Source organism: Bos grunniens, chromosome 13, assembly GCF_055505025.1.
Source record: "Bos grunniens cultivar Pamir isolate PY7600 chromosome 13, Bosgru_T2T1.0, whole genome shotgun sequence".
Lineage (NCBI taxonomy): Eukaryota > Metazoa > Chordata > Mammalia > Artiodactyla > Bovidae > Bos > Bos grunniens.
In genome coordinates this window covers 63,426,165-63,451,318 of record NC_141177.1, presented here as the reverse complement: position 1 = coordinate 63,451,318, position 25,154 = coordinate 63,426,165, and the positions used below count along the sequence as shown (strand labels likewise).

General features: G+C 40.8%; 1 protein-coding gene across 1 annotated transcript in view; it reads right to left on the bottom strand.

Moving 5' to 3' along the window:
• The window catches only part of CCDC7 (coiled-coil domain containing 7), a 274,689-nt gene that overhangs the window by 89,145 nt on the left and 160,390 nt on the right, over window positions 1–25,154 (bottom strand). Inside the window, exons 30-33 of the mRNA XM_086334569.1 lie at window positions 23,225–23,335; window positions 18,107–18,217; window positions 13,893–14,003; window positions 8,583–8,693 (exon numbers count right to left, since the gene is read on the bottom strand). Coding sequence (XP_086190695.1) covers window positions 8,583–8,693; window positions 13,893–14,003; window positions 18,107–18,217; window positions 23,225–23,335 — 444 coding nt within the window. The remainder of the gene's footprint in view (window positions 1–8,582; window positions 8,694–13,892; window positions 14,004–18,106; window positions 18,218–23,224; window positions 23,336–25,154) is intronic.

Below are 25,154 nucleotides of genomic sequence, written 5' to 3'. Positions count from 1 at the left end.
AAATGCTGGGCCGGAAGAAGCACAAGCTGGAATCAAGATTGCCGGGAGAAATATCAATAATCTCAGATATGCAGATGACACCACCCTTAGTGCAGAAAGTGAAGAGGAACTAAAAAGCCTCTTGATGAAAGTGAAAGAGGAGAGTGAAAGTTGGCTTAAAGCTCAACATTCAGAAAACTAAGATCATGGCATCTGGTCCCATCACTTCATGGGAAATAGATGGGGAAACAGTGGAAACAGTGTCAGACTTTATTTTGGGGGGCTCCAAAATCACTGCAGATGGTGACTGCAGCCATGAAATTAAAAGACGCTTACTCCTTGGAAGGAAAGTTATGACCAACCTAGATAACATATTCAAAAGCAGAGACATTACTTTGCCAACAAAGGTCCCTCTAGTCAAGGCTATGGTTTTTCCAGTAGTCATGTATGGATGTGAGAGTTGGACTGTGAAGAAAGCTGAGCGCTGAGGAATTGATGCTTCTGAACTGTGGTGTTGGAGAAGACTCTTGAGAGTCCCTTGGACTGCAAGGAGATCCAACCAGTCCATTCTAAAGGAGATCAGCCCTGGGATTTCTTTGGAGGGAATGATGTTAAAGCTGAAACTCCAGTACTTTGGCCACCTCATGCGAAGAGTTGACTCATTGGAAAAGACTCTGATGCTGGGAGGGATTGGGGGGCAGGAGGAGAAGGGGACGACAGAGGATGAGATGGTTGGATGGCATCACCAACTCGATGGACGTGAGTTTGAGTGAATTCCTGGAGTTGGTGATGGACAGGGAGGCCTGGCATGCTGCGATTCATGGGGTCGCAACGAGTCGGACACGACTGAGCGACTGAACTGAACTGAAGTAGGTTATAAAAGTGAAAATTAAAGGAGTAATAGAGGACTTAAAAAAAAGTTTAAAAAATGATATAAGTAAAAATATATCTAGGAATTTCTCCAGAGCTGTTGTGGACAGTGTGGGGTCAGTTCAGTTTCAGTTCCTTGATCCGGCTTATACTTCTCAGGATCTACAGGCCCTTTCCAATGTAGTCAGTGCTAACTACAGGGTTTTAATCTGTTGCACCTGTCACTTCCAAAGCGGTTCCCTCTGTTTATTTTAGCTTCTGTTTGCTGGTCTCTTCAGTGTCTAACTTCCACCCTGACACCAGGGGGCAATGGTGGTCACTTATTTAGGCTCACTTGTTCAGTCGTGCTGTGGGGAGGGAAGAACACTGCAAACAAATATTACTGGCATGTGTGGGGAGTGCTCACAGTGTTTCAGCCGCAGTGGGTTTGCCCCCACTCACAGCGTGTGAGCTTTCATGGTCTACACTGCTCAGGCTCCAGGTTGCTCTGCCGGGAACTGTCTGAGGCAGGCCCTGGGTTGCGTGCACTTTCCAGGTCTAAGCCGCTCAGGTTCAGGTTCTCGGGTACTCCACAAAGGCGCAGACTTGGTTGGGCCTGCATTTTGTGCCCTTCCCAGGTCTGAGCAGCTCAGGTGACTAGGTGCTTGGAGAGCACAGTCACCCCCAGGTAGGGGGTGCGTCTTATTGCCTCCCGCATCACAGCTGCTCAGTTTTCTGGGTGTACAACGGGCGCGTCTTCTCAGGTGTGCCGTCTCTTCTGGGGAGCTGATCTCTGGCTGTGACCCTCCCGGCAGATGTCAACAGTCCAGAATCCCAAGAAGTCTTGGTTAGCAACGAAGGCTGCTTACAGTTTGGTAGAGGATGCCTCTCTGGGGCCGTGATTTCCCGTTCATGGCTCTGGCTGCAAACCCCCACTGCCTGCTTGTCTCCGATGGGGGATGGGCCGGTCTGCAGCCTGCTAGCTCTCCTCTGGTATTTGGTCGGTCCTTTGTTCTGTGAGCGGGCCTGGCAGTATCTTAGGTTAGGGCTTTTTGCGGGACAGTTCTCTCTCTCTCTCTCTCTCTCTGGCTATCCCACAGTTTGGGTTGCTATCTCACGTTAGTTCCCTCAGATTGCCCTTAGGGCATTCAGGCCCAGTCCTTACCCTAAGCAATGCAGCCTGCGCCTTCCTGTTCAGCCCCTACTTGCTGGTGGTGGATGCGAGCACTGAGAGTTGCCATTAGACACGTAATCTGTGGGTTTTAATTATTGATTTATTTATTTTTCCTCCCAGTTTTGTTGCCCTCTAAGATTCCAAGACTCCCCACAGACCTGTCAATGAGAGTTTCCTGATGTTTGGAAACTTCTCTTTTAAGACTCCCTTCCCAGGATGGATCTCCATCCCTACCTCTTTTGTCTCTCTTTTTATCTTTTATATTTTGTCCTACCTCCTTTTGAAGACAATGGGCTGCCTTTCTGGGTATGTTATGTCCTCTGCCAGCATTCAGAAGTTGTTTTGTAGAATTTGCTCAGCATTCAAATGTTCTTTCAATGAATTTGTGGGGGAGAAAGTGGCCTCCCTGTCCTATTCCTCTGCCATCTTAGGACCTCCCCCAGCAAGTATATTTTATTCTGGTCTTCAGATTTCATGAGCTATTTATACTTTAGGTTAATACATAATAATAGACCAAATAATGAAAATGCCTGTGTAGAAAGTCATTCATTAATTATAAAACACAGCCATCTAAATGTTAAAGCATAGGAGACTGGTTGAATAAAGTGATTATGTATACCACAAATATGGTATTGGTATAATGTAAATATGCTACAATGGTAGATAATTCTGTGTGTATATACATATACACACACATACATACTATATATAGTATATAAATATCTGAACATAGAGAGGGACATTCACTTTCCTTATTATCAATACATCAGATGCTCCCAGATGTCATGGCATGGGAAAATGAAAGTGGTAGGGACACTGGTAGAGCTCCTGCCCTTTCATGTTTAGACTCTTACTAATACTGTTGCAGTACATGAATAAAGACTTTTTACTTTCAGTTTGGTTCACTGTCTATATATAGACTACCTTTACAACTGATAGCTCTATTTTCAGTGACAAATGGTGGCAGGCAGGGTGGCCCAATTAAGTACAATGTCTTTCTGGAAAAGTAAAAAGCATGAAGATCCACCTGGGCATTTTGGGGAAATGCTAGACAAGACTACAAGACTTGTTGGGGAGTACTAGCTGGTCAACTGCAAGAGTCTGAGGGTCCAACAATGCACTGTGCTAGCCACAGCAATGAGCCTCAGGAAGTGCTACATCAAGAGTACCCAGGAGCACCCTTGGAGAGGACTTGCTGTTTAGTTGTTCAGTAGTGTCCAACTATTTGTAACCCCATGGACTGCAGCATGCCAGGCTTTCCTGTCCTTCACCATCTCCCGGAGTTTGCTCAAACTCATGTCTATTGAGTAGTTGATGCCCTCCAACCATCTCAGCCTCTGTTGTCCCCTTCTCCTCCTGCCTTCAATCTTTCCCAGCATCAGGTCTTTTCTAAGGAATCAGCTTTTCACATCAGGTGGCCAAAGCATTGGAGCGTCAGCTTCAGCATCAGTTCCTCCAGTGAACATTCAGGATTGATTTCCTTTTTAAGATTGATTGATCTCCTTGAAGTCTAAGGACTGTCAAGAGTCTTCTCCAACACCACAGTTCAAAAGCATCAAGCCTTTGGTGCTCAGCCTTCTTTATGGTCCAACTCTCACATTCATACATTACTATGGGAAAAAGCATAGCTTTGACTAGATGGACCTTTGTCAGCAAAGTAATGTCCCTGCTTTTTAATATGCTATCTAGGTTGGTCGTAGTATCTCTTCCAAGGAGCAAGTGTCTTTTAATTTCATGACTTCAGTCACCATTTGCAGTGATTTTGGAGCCCAAGAAAATAAAGTCAGTCACTGTTTCCCCATCTATCTTCCATGAAGTGATGGGACCAGATGCCATGATCTTCATTTTTTGAATGTTGAGTTTTAAGACATATTTTTCACTCTCCTCCTTCACCTTCATCAAGAGACACTTTAGTTCCTCTTTGCTTTCTGCCATAAAGGTGGTGTCATCTGCCTTCAGGTTATTTGTATTTCTCCCGGCAATCTTGATTCCAGCTTGTGCTTCATCCAGCCTGGAATTCTACATGATGTACTCTGCATCTAAGTTAAATAAGCAGGGTGACAATACATTGCCTTGACGTACTCCTTTCCCAATTTGGAACCAGTCCATTGTTCAGTGTCTGGTTCTAACTGCTGCTTCTTGACCTACATACAGGTTTCTTAGGAGCAGGTACGGTGGTCTGGTATTCCCATCTCTTTAAGAATTTTCCAGTTTGTTGTGATCTACACAGTCAAAGGCTTTGGAGTAATCAATGAAGCAGATGTTTTTCTGGAATTCTCTGGCTTTTTCTAAGATCCAGAGGATGTTGGCAATTTGATCTCTGGTTCCTCTGCCTTTTCTAAACCTACATTGTACATCTGGAAGTTCTCAGTTCACATACTGCTGAAGCCTAGCTTGGAGATTTTGAGCATTTCTTTGCTAGAATATAAAATCAGGGCCACTGTGTGGTAGCTTGAAAATTCTTTGGCATTGCCTTTCTTTGGGATTGGAATGAAAACTGACCTTTTCTAGTCCTGTGGCCACTGCTGAGTTTTCCAGTTTGCTGGCATATTGAGTGCAGCACTTTAACAGCATTATTTTAGGATTTTCAATAGCTCAGCTGGAATTCCATCATCTCCACTAGCTTTGTTTGTAGTGATGCTTCATAAGGCCCACTTGACTTCACATTCCAGGATGTCTGGCTCTAGGTGAGTGATCACACCATTGTGATTATCCGGGTCATGAAGATCTTTTTTGTATACTTCTTCTGTGTATTCTTGCCACCTCTTCTTAATATATTCTGCTTCTGTTAGGTCTGTACTGTTTGTGTCCTTTATTGTGCCCATCTTTGTATGAAATGTTCCCTTGGTATCTCTAATTTTCTTGAAGAGATCTCCAGTCTTTCCCATTCTGTTGTTTTCCTCTATTTCTTTGCATTGTTCACTGAGGAAGGCTTTCTTATCTCTTCTTGCTATTCTCTGGAACTCTGCATTCAGATGAATATATCTTTCCTTTTCTCCTTTGCCTTTTACTTCTCTTCTTTTCTTAGCTATTTGTAAGAGCTCCTCAGGCAACCATTTTGCCTTCTTGCATTTCTTTTTCTTTGGGACAGTTTTGATCACCACCTCCTGTACAATGTTATGAATCTCAGTGCATAGTTCTTCAGGCACTCTGTCTATCAGATCTAATCCCTTGAATCTATTTCTCACTTCCACTGTATAATCATAAGGGATTTGATTTTGTTGATACCTGAATGGCCTAGTGGTTTTCCCTACTTTCTTCAATTTAAGTCTGAATTTGGCAATAAGGAGTTCATGATCTGAGCCACAGTCAGCTCTCGGTCTTGTTTTTGCTGACTGTATAGAGTTTCTGCTGACTGTATAGAGTGTCTGCATCTTCGGCTGCAAAGAATGTAATCAACCTAATTTTGGTTATTGGCCATCTAGTGATGTCCATGTGTAGAGTAGTCTCTTGTGTTGTTGGAAGAGGTTGTTTTCTATGACCAGTGTGTTCTCTTGGCAATAGTCTGTTAGCCTTTGCCCTGCTTCATTTTGTACTCCAAGGCTAAACTTGCTCTTTATTTTAGGTATCTCTTGACTTCTTACTTTTGTATTCCAGTTCCCTATGATGAAAAGGACATTTTTTTTTTTTTTTTGGTGTTAGTTCTATAAGGTCTTGTAGGTCTTCATAGAACCATTCAACTTCAGATTCTTCGGTATTAGTGGTTGCATTACTGTGATATTGAATGGTTTGTCTTGGAAATGAACAGAGATCATTTTGTTGTTTTTCAGATTTCATCCATGAAATGCATTTCAGGCTCTTTTGTTGACTATGAGGGCTATTCCATTTCTTCTAAGGGATTATTGTCCACAGTAGTAGATATAATGGTCATCTGAATTAAATTCACCCATTTCCATCCGTTTTAGTTCACCGATTCCTAAAATGTCAATGTTTACTCTTGCCATCTCCTGTTTGACCACTTCCAATTTACCTTGATTCATGGATGCAACATTCTATGTTCTCATGCAATACTGTTGTCAGTTTTAATGAGGTCCCAGACAATGATGGACAGCCTAAAACTGAGACTCATGATTGAATTAAATGAATACAGAACTCTTTGGGATTGCTCTGTATGTGATGTAAAGAGGCCTTAGAGGCTTGAGTTGTGCACTTGCATGATGAAAGAAGTAATCTAACACAGTGAGGCACTGTGGTGCTTTGTGGCTTGCATCACTATAAAGCCCGTTCTTAAGTGTGCCCTGAAAGCAGGAAGTTTGCTCAAGGTGGAGGGAGAAAGAGGGAAGAGGACAGGCAAACACTTAGACCCTTTCCTTTCTCAGTTGGGTACTATTTATGCTCTGGCAGCTTTCAGCCTGAACCTGTCACTAAAATAATGTTTGGACCACCACTGCAGAGTCTATAGCAGCCCTGTTAATCATGCTATAGTGATGAATAAGAACAGTAGATAAGCTTGTTAACCAGGCCAGGTTTCTAGATTTATTTCTGCTATTCCTGCTGGTTATTGAGCTAAACCAAAGTTCCTTATAAGGTCAGGTGATAATGTTCTGCAACAAAATCCAGAACTTAACTGACCTACTTTTAGACACAGAAAAAACACCTTCTGCTCAAATGGTAAAGACTGGCTAAGAGAGCAATATAAAATGGTAACCATGTGCTTTCTCCTCGATGATGCTTCTAGAGAAGCTCTCTGAGTCTGGATACTCAAAGAGGAGGTAGATGGCCAGGTATTAAGCCGTAAGGGCCACAAAACACAGCCTCATTAGAGTCTGCATGTTTAACAACTTCTATGATGAATTGAAATTATTATCTCTGGCTCTCCCTGTGAATATGGAGATGAATAGGTGAGCCCCTCTAACATTCAGCAACAAACAAGACAAAACTGCAGATCAGATCTCAGGATCTCCAGTAGGGACCAGAGGTTGTATCCCAAGGTCAGAGTTGAATGTGGAGGTAGGGAAGAGTTACATTTCTGGGACTTTGGGATACCAGTACAGAGGTGGCTGTGACCCTCAAACCCCAGCACCAGAATGAGGGGAAAAAACAATGTCTCTGATTTTGGATCTAAGGTCATTACCAGTGGGACCCTTACCTAGATCCAGCTATGGATGGGTCTCTTTGGCCAACTCCAAACTCCAACAAAAACTTCTTAGGGCATTCACTATTGAATTTATGAGTGATATAGATGTGCTGCCTAAGTGAACACCTGCTCACATTTGCCCATAAGCCCTGAAGAAAACTGCTCCGGCTGGCACCATTTTAGCGGGCATATAAGAGACCATAAACCTTCCTGACTAGCAGCCCCTAGGGCTGTTGTTTCTCAAAAACAGCAGAAACTGCCTAGAATAAAAAAGCAAAAAGCAACACCTTCATTGCTAAGTTCAAGAATAACAAGGTCCTTCGTGAGACTAATTCTCACTCAATAGCCTCAACTAACCTGTGCACATGGCCTTAGGAGCATGGAGTCTTGATGACTATTGGCAGCTCAACATTGTAGTAAAACTCTGAGCACTGGCAGTACCTGACTTTGACATTGTCACAGAGGTTATTGCCCAAGATAAAAAACTTGGTATACAACAACTGACATCTCAAACTCCCTTTTCAGCATCATTGTCAATGTGGATAATCAGGATCAGTTTAATTTTATGTGTAATGGTTTGCAATATACCACTAATGTCCATCCAAAAGTCTACCTAAATTCCCCTACTATCTGTCATTAGATATGGTAAGACCTAGAAAAATTCAAGCTACTGGAAGGAACACTAGCTTTCCACTATGTTGAAGACGTCTTCCTGGTGGTCCCAGACAAGGGCACTACCCAATGATGACTGGTCATTCTGTGGACTCACATGAGGCAAAATGATGAGTCATTAATACAGATGAGGCACCAAGACCCATCACCCAAGTGAAATTCCTAGGCACGATATAGAAAAAGCAACAAAATCCTATCCAGAGGAAATGACTGACAATATCTGGTCCTCTCAACTTCCCCAAATAAAAAGAGGTACTTTTCTGGTATTGGCACTTTCCAAACAGGGAACTTGATGGCACCTACCTATGAGGTCACTAAGAAGACCTCACCTTTGTGTGGCCCAACTAACAGAATACCCTGGTGGGGTTCTCCATCAAGCCTCCAGGCTGCCATTCCCCTAAGCCTCTCTGATTTCTATTTGCTGTTTTAGTTACAGATCTCAAAAACTTCTGTTTGTCATTTGGAGCCTAGGCAGAATGACACTGCTACTGGTCAGAAGTGCCCACTGGGCAGAATTTCCTGGAACCTGTAATCTCCCAGAGTCAGCTAAAAGGTATACACAATTCGAGATATGACTGGACAGTTACTGAGCTTAGTGGATACTGAGTGAATGATTTATGGCTGTGAAATAATCTTATGACAAAGAAATTACAATCCAAAGGTATTAACACTTTGGATCTTGTTCTCTAGTTATCTGTGGGTATTCACAGTTTAGGTCATTTATTTTACTTCTATAAAATGTACACTCAAATACATATTCATTGACCAAAGAAAAAAGATTTTCTGATGAGATTAAAATAATTTAAAAGTTACCATAATTATTATACTTACTCTGACTCCTTTCCCTTCTGTAATTTATTTGTTTCTCTACTTGCGTTTGGAGTTTTGACACTGGATATTGATCAAAAACCGTAAGATTTTCATCTGGTACTCCAATACGAGCTACATAGAGATGCATTTAGTTCAGTAAATGGAAAAACAGATCCATCATGAAATCTCTAGATTTCAAATTTACAGCAAGTGTACAGTAGAATTTTCTCTCATTTTTAAAGTTATCAGTAAATTGTCATAACAATCTTACATGCAAATAAGAAAAGTTTTAACGGATGCTACTGAAAATGTCTCATTATTTCAAAGATATTCTGAGGCATCAAATATATTTCATATTAATCTCTACTTTGGGGGCATGTATACACTAAATAAATACACAATAATAGATGAAACAATAAAAATACATATGCACAAGGTTATTCATTATAATATTATCTGTAATTGCAAGATATTTTATTTCTTGAACAGCTAATGTTCAAGAATAGGATATTGGTTAAATGCTGTACTAAGTCACTTCAGTTGTGTCTGATTCTTTGCAACCCTATGGACTGTAGCCCACCAGGCTCCTCTGTCCATGGGGATTCTCCAGGAAAGAATACTGGAGGGGGTTGCCATGTCCTCTAGGGGATCTTCCCAACCCAGGGATTGAACCTGCAGCTCTTATGTCTTCTGCACTGGCAGGCAGGTTCTTTACCACTAGCGCCACCTGGGAAGCCCCTTATTGGTTGAATAAACCAAGGCATATACAATTAATTATGGTATAGTATAAACTGTGGTATATAATGTGGTACTATTTTATATATTTACATAAAAATAATAAAAGATTTTTATAAACTACATGGAGGGATTTCTAGGAGATAATGTTAAGTGGAAAAAAATTTTAAAGGGTATGTAGTATGCTAACTTTTGGTTCAGAAAGAAGTAATCAGAAAAATGAAAAAATAGATATTAACTTTACAAGATGAAGCACAGAAAAGATAAGCATAAGAAGAAAGGGAGAGAGAGAGAGGACTGGGGAATGCACAGAGATGCACTGGAAAGAGATGATGCCCTTAAGTATATCTTTGGTAAGTAGGTCAATATGTTGCACACATTTCAAAAATAGAACTAAACCAACAAGGATAATAAGAGGAAATGAAAACTGAAAGCAAATGAAATGAACCTGCTGCTGCTGCTGCTGCTAAGTCGCTTCAGTCGTGTCCGACTCTGTGCGACCCCATAGACGGCAGCCCACCAGGCTCCTCCGTCCCTGGGATTCTCCAGGCAAGAACACTGGAGTGGGTTGCCATTTCCTTCTCCAATGCATGAAAGTGAAAAGTGAAAGTGAAGTCGCTCAGTCGTGTCTGACTCTTAGTGACCCCAGGGACCGCAGCCCACCAGGCTCCTCCATCCATGGGATTTTCCAGGCAAGAGTACTGGAGTGGGGTGCCATTGCCTTCTCTGGAAATGAACCTACTGAAGGGTTAAAAAACCAACAATGATCCCAATTAGTCATAAATACAGTGTTTGAAACATACCCTCAATCTTGGGCAAAAGTATGGGGGAAAGACAGAAACCAAATCACTAAATATTTTCAGTAGCCTTTCTCTCTTTTTTTTTTTGGTAGTGGTACATGCTAAGTAATTCTGTAACAGGGGTGGAAGCACTGTGGGATTGGAGCAAATATATAAATCTGTTGATGTAAGAGTCAGGTTTAACACCATGGAAAACACACACACGAAATGAAGGAAGGCAAGCAGACCTGAGAGACTAAAACTAAAGGTGTCTGAGAGTCCTCATGATTTCTTGAATATAAGTATGCATGAACATATGCATATTTATGTGCACACGCACACGTATGTGTCTATGAATATATGTACATGTGTATAAAAACTAAGGAGAAGGATCCAAGTTAAAATACTATGTGTATTGGGTGGTTTGATTCATTGATGGAGGAGGTAATTTTGTTTAACTTGGTAACAGTAGCACCTGTAAGATCCATCAATACAGATGCTTCCTACTTTTACTCAGACCTGTAAGCTTTGATAAATAAACATAACTAGACATTAGACAAGGTCTCTATGTCTTCAGTGGGGACCTGAGGACATACCCTTACAAAGTTCCAAGTAAGGAGGGGAAAAATTGCATTTCTTGGGCCTCTTGGATACTGCTGAACAAATTTCTGTGACTCCCATAGCCATTATAGAAGGATGAGGAGGAAACAGATAATTCTGTATAGTTTTATTTTACCATAACTCTTTTCCAGACACAACTATGAGTAAATACACTTTGGGCCTCTAAAAACCCCAAATATTGTGGTTTCTATTAAAGAATATGTTATTGGTAGAAATGTACTTTTTATATCAACTAGCACAACCCCCACCATGTCCCCACTGTGAGATTTACTGAGTTTAGGGTATTTTAATGGAGTACGTTAAGGGGAGATAAGAAAACCTTCCTCAGCGATCAATGCAAAGAAATAGAGGAAAACAACAGAATGGGAAAGACTAGAGATCTCTTCAAGAAAATTAGAGATACCAAGGGAACATTTCAAGCAAAGATGGGCTCGATAAAGGACAGAAATGGTATGGACATAACAGAAGCAGAAGATGTGAAGAAGAGGTGGCAAGAATACACAGAAGAGTTATACAAAAAAGATCTTCATGACCAGGTAATTATGATGGTGTGATCACTCACCTAGAGCCAGATGTCTTGGAATGTGAAGTCAAGTGGGCCTTAGAAAGCATCACTCTGAACAAAGCTAGTGGAGGGATGGAATTCCAGTTGAGCTATTTCAAATCCTAAAAGATGATGCTATGAAAGTGCTGCACTCAATATGCCCGCAAATTTGGAAAACTCAGCAGTGGCCACAGGACTAGAAAAGGTCAGTTTTCATTCCAATCCCAAAGAAAGGTGATGCCAAAGAATGCTCAAACTACCGCACAATTGCACTCATCTCACACGCTAGTAAAGTAATGCTCAAAATTCTCCAAGCCAGGATTCAGCAATATGTGAACCATGAACTTCCAGATGTTCAAGCTGGTTTTAGAAAAGGCAGAGGAACCAGAGATCAAATTGCCAACATCTGCTGAATCATCGAAAAAGCAAGAGAGTTCCAGGAAAACATCTATTTCTGCTTTATTGACTATGCCAAAGCCTTTGACTGTGTGGATCACAATAAACTGTGGAAAATTCTGAAAGAGATGGGAATACCAGACCACTTGACCTGCCTCTTGAGAAATCTATATGCAGGTCAGGAAGCAACAGTTAGAACTGGACATGGAACAACAGACTGGTTCCAAATAGGAAAAGGAGTACATCAAGGCTGTATATTGTCACCCTGCTTATTTAACTTCTATGCAGAGTACATCATGAGAAATGCTGGGCTGGAAGAAGCACAAACTGGAATCAAGATTGCAGGGAGAAATAGCAATAACCTCAGATATGCAGATGAAACCACCCTTATGGCAGAAAGTGAAGAGGAACTAAAAAGCCTCTTGATGAAAGTGAAAGAGGAGAGTGAAAAAGTTGACTTAAAGCTCAACATTCAGAAAACTAAGATCATGAAAAAAAAAAAAAAAAAAGAAAACTAAGATCATGGCATCCAGTCCCATCACTTCATGGCAAATAAATGGGGAAACAGTGGAAACAGTGTCAGACTTTATTTTCTGGGGCTCCAAAATCACTGTAGATGATGACTGCAGCCATGAAATTAAAAGACACTTGCTCCTTGGAAGGAAAGTTATGACCAACTTAGCATATTCAAAAACAGAGACATTACTTTGCCAACAAAGGTCCGCCTAGTCAAGGCTATGGTTTTTCCAGTGGTCATGTATGGATGTGAGAGTTGGACTGTGAAGTAAGCTGAGTGCCAAAGAATTGATGCTTTTGAACTGTGGTGTTGGAGAAGACTCTTGAGAGTCCCTTGGACTGCAAGGAGATCCAACCAGTCCATCCTAAAGGAGATCAGTTCTGGGTGTTCATTGGAAGGACTGATGCTGAAGCTGAAACTCCAATACTTTGGCCACCTCATGTGAAGAGTTGACTCATTGGAAAAGACTCTGAGCTGGGAGGGATTGGGGGCAGGAGGAGAAAGGGACAACAGAGGATGAGATGGCTGGATGGCATCACCGACTCGATGGGCATGAGTTTGGGTAAACTTCGGGAGTTGGTGATGGACAAGGAGGCCTGGCGTGCTGCGATTCATGGGGTCGCAAAGAGTCGGACAGAACTGAGCGACTGAATTGAACTGAACAAAAAGCATTAGAACTGTCTCTGGCACCAGTGGTACCTGACATTGTGACACTTAGAGAAGATATTATTCAAGATAAAGAATCTTGGTACAATGCAGCTGACATCACAGATGCCCTTCTCAGCATCACTCTCCACGTGGATGAAAGGATTAGTCTGATGTTATGCAGTAGGGGTTATAGTGCACCACCAAGATCTTCCCATGAGACTCCCTAAATTCTCTATCTGTAATCAATGAATAGGTTAAGACTTGGGAAAAGTCCTGCTCCTGGAGGGAGCACTAGCCTTCCACTCTTTCAAAGAAATCATCCTAGTGGGCTCAGACAAGGGCAGTACCCCAAAAGAACAGGATGTTCTATTTGCTTACAAGTAGGATGCAGTTAGGCCATTAACAACAAGGTACAAAGACTCAAAACTGAAGTAAAATTCCTGAGCATGATCTGTAAGGGGCATAGTTCAGAGAAAATGACTGTCATTCTTTTGACCCTCTCTGCTTCTGAAATGAAAATCATTAGAGTAACTGGTGGGACTACACAGACACAGCCTCACTCTCACAGGATCACCTAGCATCCATCAGGTTCCCACAAAGACCACTGTCTGCTTGGGGCCTTGATGGGCAGGATCTGCTGGAAGCCCTTCAGCTGACTGCCCTATGTGCCCTTTTCATGGAGCCCTCTCATTTCCAAGCACTGTTTCAGTTAGAAACCTCAGTAACATCTCTCTTTGCCTATGGCAATCTATGGCCACTACCACACATCAAAGTCATTCACTGGGCTTTGAGTCCATAATCTGCCAGAGCTGGCTAAAAAGTACATATTCTTTATGAGGTCTATTATTGGTGTTGGTGAATAATAGGAGCATGACTTTGGTCATGTAATAATCCTAGGATAAGAAATTGCAAACAAAACATATAATACATTTGCTTTTGTTCTATAATTTTATCAGGGTTATCATATTTTATGTCAAAGTTTTAAATTTCTACAAAATATTTGTTCAAACACATGTTTATGAACCAAATAAAGCTCTTCTGACATATTTAACTTAAAACTATATAAAGTTATTGCTAATTATCATACTTACTCTTGAGTCTTTCTCCTATGGAAGTTCTTTGTTTCTTTACTTGTGCTTGTTTTTTTAACTCTGAATCTTCATGTTCAAGTATAAGATTTCCACCTGGCACTTTATCAGGAGCTATATAAAGAGATAATTTAAGTCTCTTAATAGGAAAAATTACGACTGTAAAAATTCTAGATTTTAAACTCAGAAACATTTTCTCTCATTTGCATAAAGTCCTAAGTAAATTATCATAACAATAGACCTGATATGAAAATTTACAGAATATTTTTAATGGATATTTATTGAAGCTGTCTCTTTGTTTTATAAATATTCTCAGGTATCAATATGTTTATAGTAGATTCTAATGTTCATAAATTATTTATGCTTTGGATAATATATATGTACAGACGAACCAATGAAAATACTTGTGCATAAGGTTGGTCATTATAGCATCATTTGTAATCACAAGATATTCAAAATCATCTGAGTGTTCAAACAATAGTATAGTACCTTCCACAATATATGTAAATCAAATAATTATGCAGTATATCTTAAACATACACAATGATATATGTCAAATATATCTCAATAAAATGAAAAAGTAACATAGTACCAATTATAGTATATGATGATATATGTATATAAATTGTAGTATACATGGTGTACAGGTGATGTGATGTGGTACAAATATCTGTACCCAGAATGAGACATTCCCTTCCCCTATTATCAATACATCAAATGCTTGCCAGATGTCATGGGAGAAAGAAAGACTGGTGGGAACACCGGTAGAGCTCGTGCCCTTTCATGTTTAGACTCCTACTTAATTATTGCAGTAAGTGAATAAAGGCCTTTTACTTTCAGTTTGGTTCATTGTCTTTACAGATCACCTTCACAACTGATAGCTCTCTTCTCAGTGACAAATGGTGGCAGGCAGAGTGGCCCAATTAAGCACAATGTCTTTCTGGAAAAGTAAAAAGCATGAAGATCCCCCAGGGTTTTGGGGAGACACTAGAGAGGACTACAAGGCCTGTTGGGGAGTACTAGTTGGTCAATTGCAAGAGTCTGAAGGTCTAACAATGCACTTTGCTACCAACAGCTATGAGTCTCAAGAAATGCTACGTTAGGAACGCCTGGGGGCACTCTTGGAGAGGGCTAGCAAATTGTTTATGCAAGCTTCCTGGGCTAGAGGGGTAATGATGGTCCTTCTCTTTAGCCCCAGAATCCCTGCCAAAATGCCTGGTGGAATTAGTGATCTAACAGAAGGACTCTGGGAAATTTATGGAAGCAATCCCTGGGTACTCCTTGTCCTCTGATGACAGTACTAAAAATTGTCACATCCTCTGCAAACTCAGTTGCACCCAATGATTGTTGTCAACTTTAATGAGGTCCCCATTCTGGCGGGCTACAGTTCATGGGGTTGCAAAGAGTAGGACATGACTGAGCGACTAGGCACAGCACACAGCACCAACAACAATGGACAGCCTACAATACAGCAAGTTACTGAGACCCATGATTGAATTAAATGAATATAGAACACTTTGAGATTGCATTGTCCATGATATAAAGAGATCTCACAGACTTGGGTTGTTCACTTGCATGATGAAGTAGGAATCTTTTTTACCCTACTTTTTTTTCCTTCAACACTTTCTACTTCTAGTCTGATAATTTTACTAATTCATAAAATTTTCAAGCAAGCAAAATATGGAATGAACTGATTTCAAGGAGGTAATTTTCTTAAAGTTAGCAAGAACAGTGTTACTGTGTGGGTGGACCTGTTTAAGAGTGTCCTGAAAGCAGAAAATTTGATCAAGGAGGCTAAGAGGAACATCCACATCCTTCTTCCTCATCTGGGAACTATTTGGGCTCTGACAGCTTTGGCCCAACAGTGATGGGTTTCCTATGACCAAAACACATGTTTAGACCAAGCTTTGAGAGGACAGCATCTCTGCAAACTACACTGGTGGTCCCCAGATTCTACAAGGAGACAGTGACAGTGATAGATAATGAGATTGTTATTAATAACAAGACTCTAGGTTAATTAGTGCCATTCCTGCTGGTTATCTAGCTCAAATAAACCTCCTCAGAAAGTTAGATCAATTTGTCAGCGACATAATCCAGATGTTAACTGACAAATTCCTGGGCAGGGTAAATGTAACTACTGCCAAAATAACAGAGAGAGATCATCACAGAAAGTGACATTAAAATGGTAACTGAGCACATGTAACTGGAGGATTTGGTAGGGCTTTTCCAAATAAACCTCTGGGTCTTATTGTTAAACAATGGGAGCGCAAAAGAAGAGATCAGTGGGTTCTCCACTTAGAAACTCATAACTCATGTCCTTTCAAGCTCTGGGAGATGGTGAAGGACAGGGAAGCCTGGCATGCTACAGTCCATGGGGTCCTTTAGAGGCCAAATGGCAACCCTCCCTCAGGTCTGCCTGGTAATGATTCCTACAACTAATAGAAGTGCTCTTCCTTCTTCTCCCAGGATATTCTAAAATGAATCATAGAGTCCTACCAATTTTTACCTAAACTTTTTACATTAAAAAAAAACCAATACAATATTGTAAAGTAATTAGTCTCTAATTAAAATAAGTAAATTTAAATTAAAAAAAAAGACACTACAAAAAAATAAAAAATAAAAAAAACAAGACTATGAAATGTCCTATGCACAAAGTGAGGAAATGAGGTCCTGTGAAAGGGTCAAAGTTCAAAGTACACATGGGGAAGAACTGCATATTTTGGACTTTTGGGATAACGATGCACAGCTGACTATGACCCCCAAAATCCCTGGGATGAGAATGAGGAGAAATGGATAAGGCTCTGATTTCCTGTCAGAAGCCACCACCACCAAGACCCCTACCAAGCTTGACTACAGATATAACATATCATTATTGTGGCACTACTACTGAATGGATTATTATTAGAGACATATTGTTGATATGCATACCTGATAGCACCTAATTCAAGCCATAAACAAAATTATTGTAGTTAAGAAAATTTTAGTGGGACATATGGAAGACAGCAAACCTACCAAACTACCAGCTAGAAGTTTTGTCCCTCAAAAAGAGCATTAACAGGCTCAGCAATTAAAAACAAACAAAAACAACAAGAAAACTGCTACTGTTGCTGTGCTTAGGAAGCCCAGGTTCACTATCTGAGCTTCCCAAAAGGCCTTGGGTGCTTGGAAACTCAATCCTCAGTCACTCAACAGTATAGTACAATGTTTGGAAACACCATTACCTGATGACACTGTGACTCTTGCCCAAGTTCAGAAAAATAGGTCTGAATCAATTCTTATTGCAAATGCCCTTTTCAGCATCCCTGTCCACACAGATGATCAGGATCTGTTTGCCTTTTGTGTAATACTTTTCAATACTCCTTTAATGTCCTTCCACAAGGCCATGACCAGGAAATTTCACTCCCAGATGTAGGACTAGCCTTCTGCAGAGTAAGGAATGTCTCCTAGTTGGTCCAGGCAAGGGTACTACCCAACCAGCACTGGATGCCATTTTGACCCATATGTAGCAACATGTCTAGGATATTACTGGGACAAGAAACAAGGACCCAAGACTCATGGGAAGTTCCTAACTGGGAAGGGAGAGTAGGACTCTCTCTGGAGGCAATAATTGCCTGAGTTTTAGTCACACTCAGGCTCTCAGCCCGTACAAATACAAAGGATCCCCAATGACTGGTGGGACTGTTCAGAAACTGGTACTCACACATCCCCCTACATGGCCATCTTGATGACAGCACCCAGCAATTAGGTTATCAAAAAGACCTGTACGCTGACCAGGGCCTGGAGATCCTTTAAATGGCTACACAGGAAAACCTTTTCCTTGGCCCCTTGAATCCACTGTCTTTTAAGTTACAGGTCTCTCTGATGCCTACTGGAGTCTGTGGCAAAAGAACACAGCCACACATCTGAGGTATCCACCCAGCTTATGGACCCCTAATCTCTTACTGGTGGCTGAAAGTATAGAATCACTTTGAAAGACTACTGAGCAGTTACTGGGCCTTGGTGGTTAATAAGCAAGAAGTGTCTCTACAATGCAGCCTTATAACAAGAAATATCAGCCAAATGTTAAATGGTTCCAGTTCTCTAATTTTTTATATTATTCATATTTGAAGTGCAAAATTGCTATACGTGCTCAAACACATATTCATGAACTAAAGAAAAAAGATCAGGTAAGATTAATTTTTTAAAAATTTAAAGGCATCTATAACTGTTGTACTTACTACCGTGTTTTCCTTCTCCAGAAGATATCTGTTTCTGTACTTGCATTGGGAGTTTTGACACTGAATCTTGATGCTGAAGCACAGGAGTATTGTCAGGCACATCATCAGGAGCTGCACAAAACAGATTCATTAAATTCCTTCATAGACACATCAGTTCAGTTCAGTTGCTCAGTCGTGTCCGACTCTTTGCAACCCCATGAACTGCAGCATGCCAGGCCTCCCTGTCCATCACCAACTCCCGGAGTTCACTCAAACTCATCCCCTATTGAGTCAGTGATGCCATCCAACCATCTCATCCTCTGTCAACCCCTTCTCCTCCTGCCTTCAGTCTTTCCCAGGATCAGGGTCTTTCCCAATGAATCAGCTTTTCGCATCAAGTGGCCAAAGTATTGGGGTTTCGGCTTAAACATCAGTCCTTCCAATGAACATTCAGGACTGATATTCCTTTAGAATGGACTGGTTGGACCTCCTTGCAGTCTAAGGGACTCTGAAGAGTCTTCTTCAACACCACAGTTCAAAAGCATCAATTCTTCAGCACTCAGCTTTCTCTATAGTCCAACTCTCACATCCAAACATGACTACTGGAAAAACCATAGGCTTGACTAGATGGACCTTTGTTGGCAAAATGTCATCTCTGCTTTTGAATATGCTATCTAGGTTGGTCATAACTTTCCTTATAAGGAGCAAGCATCTTTTAATTCCATGGCTGCGACCGCCATCTGCAGTGATTCTGGAGCCCAAAAAAATAAAGTCTGCCACTGTTTCCCCATCTATTTGCCATGAAGTGATGGGACTGGATGCCATGATCTTAGTTTTCTGAATGTTGAGCTTTAAGCCAACTTTTTCACTCTCCTCTCTCACTTCCATCCAGAGGCTCTTTAGTTCTTCTTCACTTTCTGCCATGAGGGTGGTGTCATCTGCATATCTGAGGTTATTGATATTTCCTCCCAGCAATCTTGATTCCAGCTTGTGCTTCTTCCAGTCCAGCATTTCTCATGATGTCCTCTGCATATAAGTTAAATAAGCAGGGTGACAATATACAGCCTTGACATACTCCTTTTCCTATTTGGAACCAGTCTGTTGTTCCATGTCCAGTTCTAACTGTTGCTTCCTGATCTGCATATAGATTTCTCAAGAGGCAGATCAGGTGGTCTGGTATTCCCATCTCTTGAAGTACTTTCCACAGTTTATTGTGATCCACACAGTCAAAGGCTTTGGCATAGTCAATAAAGCAGAAATAGATGTTTTTCTGGAACTCTCTTGCTTTTTTGATGATCCAGCGGATGTTGGCAATTTGATCTCTGGTTCCTCTGCCTTTTATAAAACCAGTTTGAACATACGGAAGTTCACAGTTCAGAAGCCTTCAGTCTTATTGCTGAAGCCTGGCTTGGAGGATTTTGAGCATTACTTTACTAGCGTGTGAGATGAGTGCAATTGTGCAATAGTTTGAGCATTCTTTGGCATCACCTTTCTTTGGGATTGGAATGAAAACTGACCTTTTCCAGTCCTGTGGCCACTGCTGAGTTTTCCAAATTTGCTGGCATATTGAGTGCAGCACTGTCACAGCATCATCTTTCAGGATTTGAAATAGCCCAACTGGAATTCCATCACTTCCACTAGATTTGTTCATAGTGATGCTTCCTAAGGCCCACTTGACTTCACATTCCAGGATGTCTGGCTCTACGTCAGTGATCACACCATTGTGATTATCTGGGTCATGAAGATTTTTTTTGTATAGTTCTTCTGTGTATTCTTGCCACCTCTTCTTAATATCTTCTGCTTATGTTAGGTCCATACCATTTCTGTCCTTTGTTGATCCCATCTTTGCATGAAATGTTCCCTTGGTATCTCTAATTTTCTTGAAGAGATCTCTAGTCTTTCCCATCCTGTTGTTTTCCTCTATTTCTTTGCACTGATCACTGAGGAAGGCTTTCTTACCTCTCCTTGCTATTCTTTAGAACTCTGCATTCAAATGGGTATATCTTTCCTTTTCTCCTTTGCTTTTGGCTTCTCTTCTTTTCACAGCTATTTGTAAGGCCTCCTCAGACAGCCATTTTGCTTTTTTGCATTTCTTTTTCTTGGGGATGGTCTTGATCCCTGTCTGCTGTACAATATCATGAACCTACGTCCATAGTTCATCAGGCACTCTATCTATAAGATCTAGTCCCTTAAATCTATTTTTCACTTCTACTGTATAATCATAAGGGATTTGATTTAGGTCATATCTGAATGGTCTAGTGGTTTTCCCTACTTTCTTCAATTTAAGTCTGAATTTGGCAATAAGGAGTCCATGATCTGAGCAACAGTCAGGTCCCGATCTTGGTTTTGCTGACTGTATAGAGCTTCTCCATCTTTGGCTGCAAAGAATATAATCAATCTGGTTTAGTGTTGACCATCTGGTGATGTCCATGTGTAGAGTCTTCTCTTGTGTTGTTAGAGGAGGGTGTTTGCTAAGACGAGATCTGCAATAAAATCTCTTGGTTTCATACTTACAATAAGTATACTGTGAATTTTTTTCTCATTTTGATAAAGTTAAGTAAATTGGGCTTCCCTGGCAGTTCAGCTGGTAAAGAATCCTCCTGTAATGCAGAAGACCCCAGTTTGATTCCTGGGTTGGCAAGTTCCATCGGAGAAGGGAATAGGCTACCCACTCAAGTATTCTTGCGCTTCCCTGGTGGCTCAGCTGGTAAAGAATCTGGCTGCAATGTGGGAGAACTGGGTTCAATTCCTAGGTTGGGAAGATCCTCTGGAGAAGGGAATGGTTACCCACTCCAGTATTCTGACCTGGAGACCATGGGGTCACAAAGAGTTGGACATGACTGAACGACTTTTACTTTCACTTTGGGACTTCCCCAGTGGCTTAGTGGAAAAGAATGTGCCTGCAATACAGGAGATGCTGGTTCGATCCCTGGATGAGGAAAATCCCCCAGAGAAGGAAATGGCATTCTAGTCCAGTATTCTTGCCTGGGAAATTCCATGGGCAGAGGAATCTGGCAGGCTACAGTCCATAGGATCACAAGGAGTCGGACACAACTGAAGAGACTGAGCACACATAAGTAAATTACCATAAATAACATGTGACTAGAAATTGTGAGAATATTTTAAATGAATATACTTTAAAGAGGCTGTAACAACATAATATACATACATACATAGAAACATCCATATATAAAGTCTCTATTTTTCCTAGGTTATTTATACTTTGTGTGTATATCCAGTTGCTTAGTCGTGTTCAACTCTTTGGGACCCCATGGACTGTAGCTTGCCAGGCTCCTCTGTCCATGGAATTTTCAGGCAAGGATACTGCAGTAGGTAGCCATTTCCAATTCCAGGAGATCTTCTTGACTCAGCTAGAACCTGTGTCTCTTATGTCTTCTGCACTGGCAGGTGGATTCTTTACCCCCGCACCTCCTAGGAAGTCCTGTTTATACTTCAGACTAATACAAATTCATAGAACTAAAAATACAAATGAGTATGTACATGGTTATTGAATACAATGTATTTGTAAGTGCAAAATATTCAAAACCATATACATTTTAAAGCAAAGAAGATTAGTTCAATAAACTAGGATACATGCTATCCACTATGGAATAATATGAATTATGGTAAATACTGTGGTACAGCTGTACACAGTGCTATAAACTGAGTGAAATGAATCTCTACCTACTGATTTAAAGGGATTTCTTAAAGGGATCATCAGGAATAATGTTACGTTTAAAAAAAAACTAAAAAAAGGAAAACTGGTATGGGTATCTTAGAAATGAGAAAAAACAAGGATGGAGAGAAAAAATACAGGAAACACAGGAAACCTATCACAAAACAATGTATATGGTTACCAACAAGATGAGAGGGAAGACTGAGGAAGGAATAATAAGCTTCTAAGCATAGCTCTTTATATACTTTTTAACTTTTGGAAGTAGGTTCATGCTCCATGTATTTCAAAACATAATTAAATCAGTGAGGGTAAGAAGATCGAATGCAAAGAGAAAGCAAACTTATGAAATGAAACAACTGAAGGCAAAATAGAAGTGGTAACTTCTCAATATAGTATTTAACATAAACCCTCACTCTTGGACATGGGATTGAGATGAGAATGGGAGGGAGAATAACAGCAAGTCATGAAATCTTTTTAAAATCTGGTTTGTTTATCAAGTGGTATGTTCAAAGCTATTCTGAAACCACTTGAGAAGCATTACAGGATTGAGCAAACGAGTAATTGTGGTAAACTGTTTCATAACTGTAGCTACATGAGCACTAACGTCCTTCATATGGCCATCAAATTGCTCAGGTATCAGTAATCAGTGCACAGGTCATGACTTTGAAGCACCTGCTCCCACAGAGAGGACTAGTTTTCACTCTAGTGGGCCAAGACAAGGACACACCAAATAAGGCCTACATGCCCTGTGGAACCACCAGTGGCTCTTGGCTGGGCCATTAGTATACTCAGTTAATTACCTGGTACCCTAGTGAAACTCCTGGGCATGATCTCTAAGGGGTATGACTTCTCATTCCAGAGGATAGGACTGCCAACTATTCAACTCCAATAAATAAAACAGGCCAAGCAAATAGTGGGACTCTTTGACCACGTGCATTCTCATTTCCCCATGTGGAGCTCTTAATGACTCTGATCTCTGGGGTTACCAGAAAAGCTGCTTCCTTTTAGTGAGGACACAGCTAAGGCCCTAAAGGCCCTCCAACAGGGCCTCCAGAACAAATCAGATGCTTGATTTACAGATCTCAGAAATACTTTTTTGGCAAAGGAATCTATGGCAAAATGCCCCTGCCATGCATAGAAGCGTCTGTTGGGCTTCTGTATCCACAATTACCTGGAGCTGGCTGAAAGGCACTCTACTTTGGAGAGACAGTTATTCACCTACTATTGGGCCTTGGGGCATTCATCTTCTCACAAAATAATCTTAAGAACAGAAATTCCAATCAAAGTTTAACAATATTTCTGCTTTTTTCCTCTAGATATCTCATGGTAGTCACACTTTAGTCGAAGTATAACATTTCTATAAAATACATGTTCAAAAATATATAACATGAACCAAAATAAAAACATCTTCTAGTGAGTTTAATATAAAATAATTTCATGTTTTCCATAGTTTTTATACTTACCAGTAAGTCCTTCCCCTTTGTGCAAGCTTGGTTTCTTTACTTGAATCTCTGATTTTGACACTGAGTCTTGATGATGAAGAATACGATTTCTATCTGGTACTTCATCCTGAGCTGCATAAAGAGAAGAATTTGGCCCACTAAATAAAAAAACTTCACAAAAAACTTCATTTTTATGAAGTTATAAGAACATCATCAAATGCCAGGTTGTACAAGAAAACTGTGGGAAGAATGTTAACAAGGGTGCATGAAAGGTATTTTAGCACATCATTAATATTCTTGGACTTCTAATATGTTTTGTATTAGTCTGTCATTTTCTGAGTTTTCCAAATATTTTCAGGTAATACATATTGAAACACTAAACAATGAAAATATACCCATACAAATTATTCATAACAGCAAAATAGTCAAAGCCACTTAAATATAAAAGCATGGGAGACTGGTAGGCTAAAGTAATGCATGTAAACTAAGAAAACACAGACTATGGGATATAATGTGGCACACACAGCTGTACAAGCAAGTATAAAAGGAATGAAGACCCAACAAATTGACTCAGAAGCATTTCTAGGATTTAACTCTTAATGGGCAAGAAACAACCTGACAGGGAATATATAGTATGCTACAGGCAGGCAAGCAGGAAGGTAGGAGGAAGGAAGACATGAAGAAAAGGAACTTGAAAAAAGTGATAAATGTATTCATCTTTTAAAAAGGAAATATAGGAAATAAAAACCAAAAACTATTACAGTGGGTCAATTAGTCGCTACAGACATGGCTGACTGAGTTGTACCCAGTGACTCCTATTTGCTCTCAGCTTCTCTCTGACACTGATGGATACTCCAAGATATACTGAAGTTTTGAGAATCATGTCTAAAGAAAAAGAATCCAGGTTTCTCAGTTCCACCGGACCAGCAACCAGAGGAGACTACATAGACTCCACTGTAGAGGAGCTACTCTTGTTAACTTAGTGTGGGACACTGGCACCTTGCTGGCTGTGTCTTAACAGAACACCTGGTTCTGAGTTCCTTGACAGGGGCCACTGTGTCCAAGAAGGACAAGGGAGGGGACGCGGAAGAAAAGACACAAACACCTGAGACAATCTCCTTCCTTTCCTGGCTGACACTTAGTTTCTGAAAACTTCTGTCCAGGCATGGTAAACTCCCTGCCACTGGAAACAGTCTAGTTACCCAGCAATGGAGGCTCAAGAAAGGGATGGATGGACTCTCCACCACTCATCTTGTGCCAGAAAGTGGACCATGGAGGCCAAAACAGCCTCATATGAATCAAAACAGTGATGATACTTAGTACTAATAATGATGATACTTAGTATCAATAATGTGTTCCCTCTGCTCTCCCCCGCTGGCAGTGATCCTAAGATGAATTCCACAACTCTGCCTATTTTCACCTATAATACTTGACTTTTCAAAATAAACATGATTAGGGATTAGACCATCATCCTTATCCCCAGTGGCATCTGATGATGTATGCCAAATGAGAGTTCAAAGTGCAGTGGGGGAAGATTGCATACCTTAGGCCATTTGGCTTCTACTTTACCAATGACTGTTATCTCCACAACTCTGACACCAGGATTAGAGGAACACAGGAATGCTTTCTGACCCTTACTTACACCTGACCATAGTGCGGGTGCCTTTGGGCATTACAAACCTCAATTTCATAGCTCCCACTACTGAATACATCAGTAGTGCAGATGTATTTTCTATGTGAACTCCAACTCACATCAACCCCAAGCTGTGATGAGCACTGCTGCACTCAGGGTCATTTCAGTGGGGCACATGGAAGACTGCAAACCTACCAGACTACCAGTGCCTACAGACTTCTATTCAGAACAACTATTAAGAAGAGAAAAAGGAATGCCTGCCCTGTTTGATGAGTTTAAGTGAACCAAACATGTCTGTGAGATTATTTCTCCATTCAG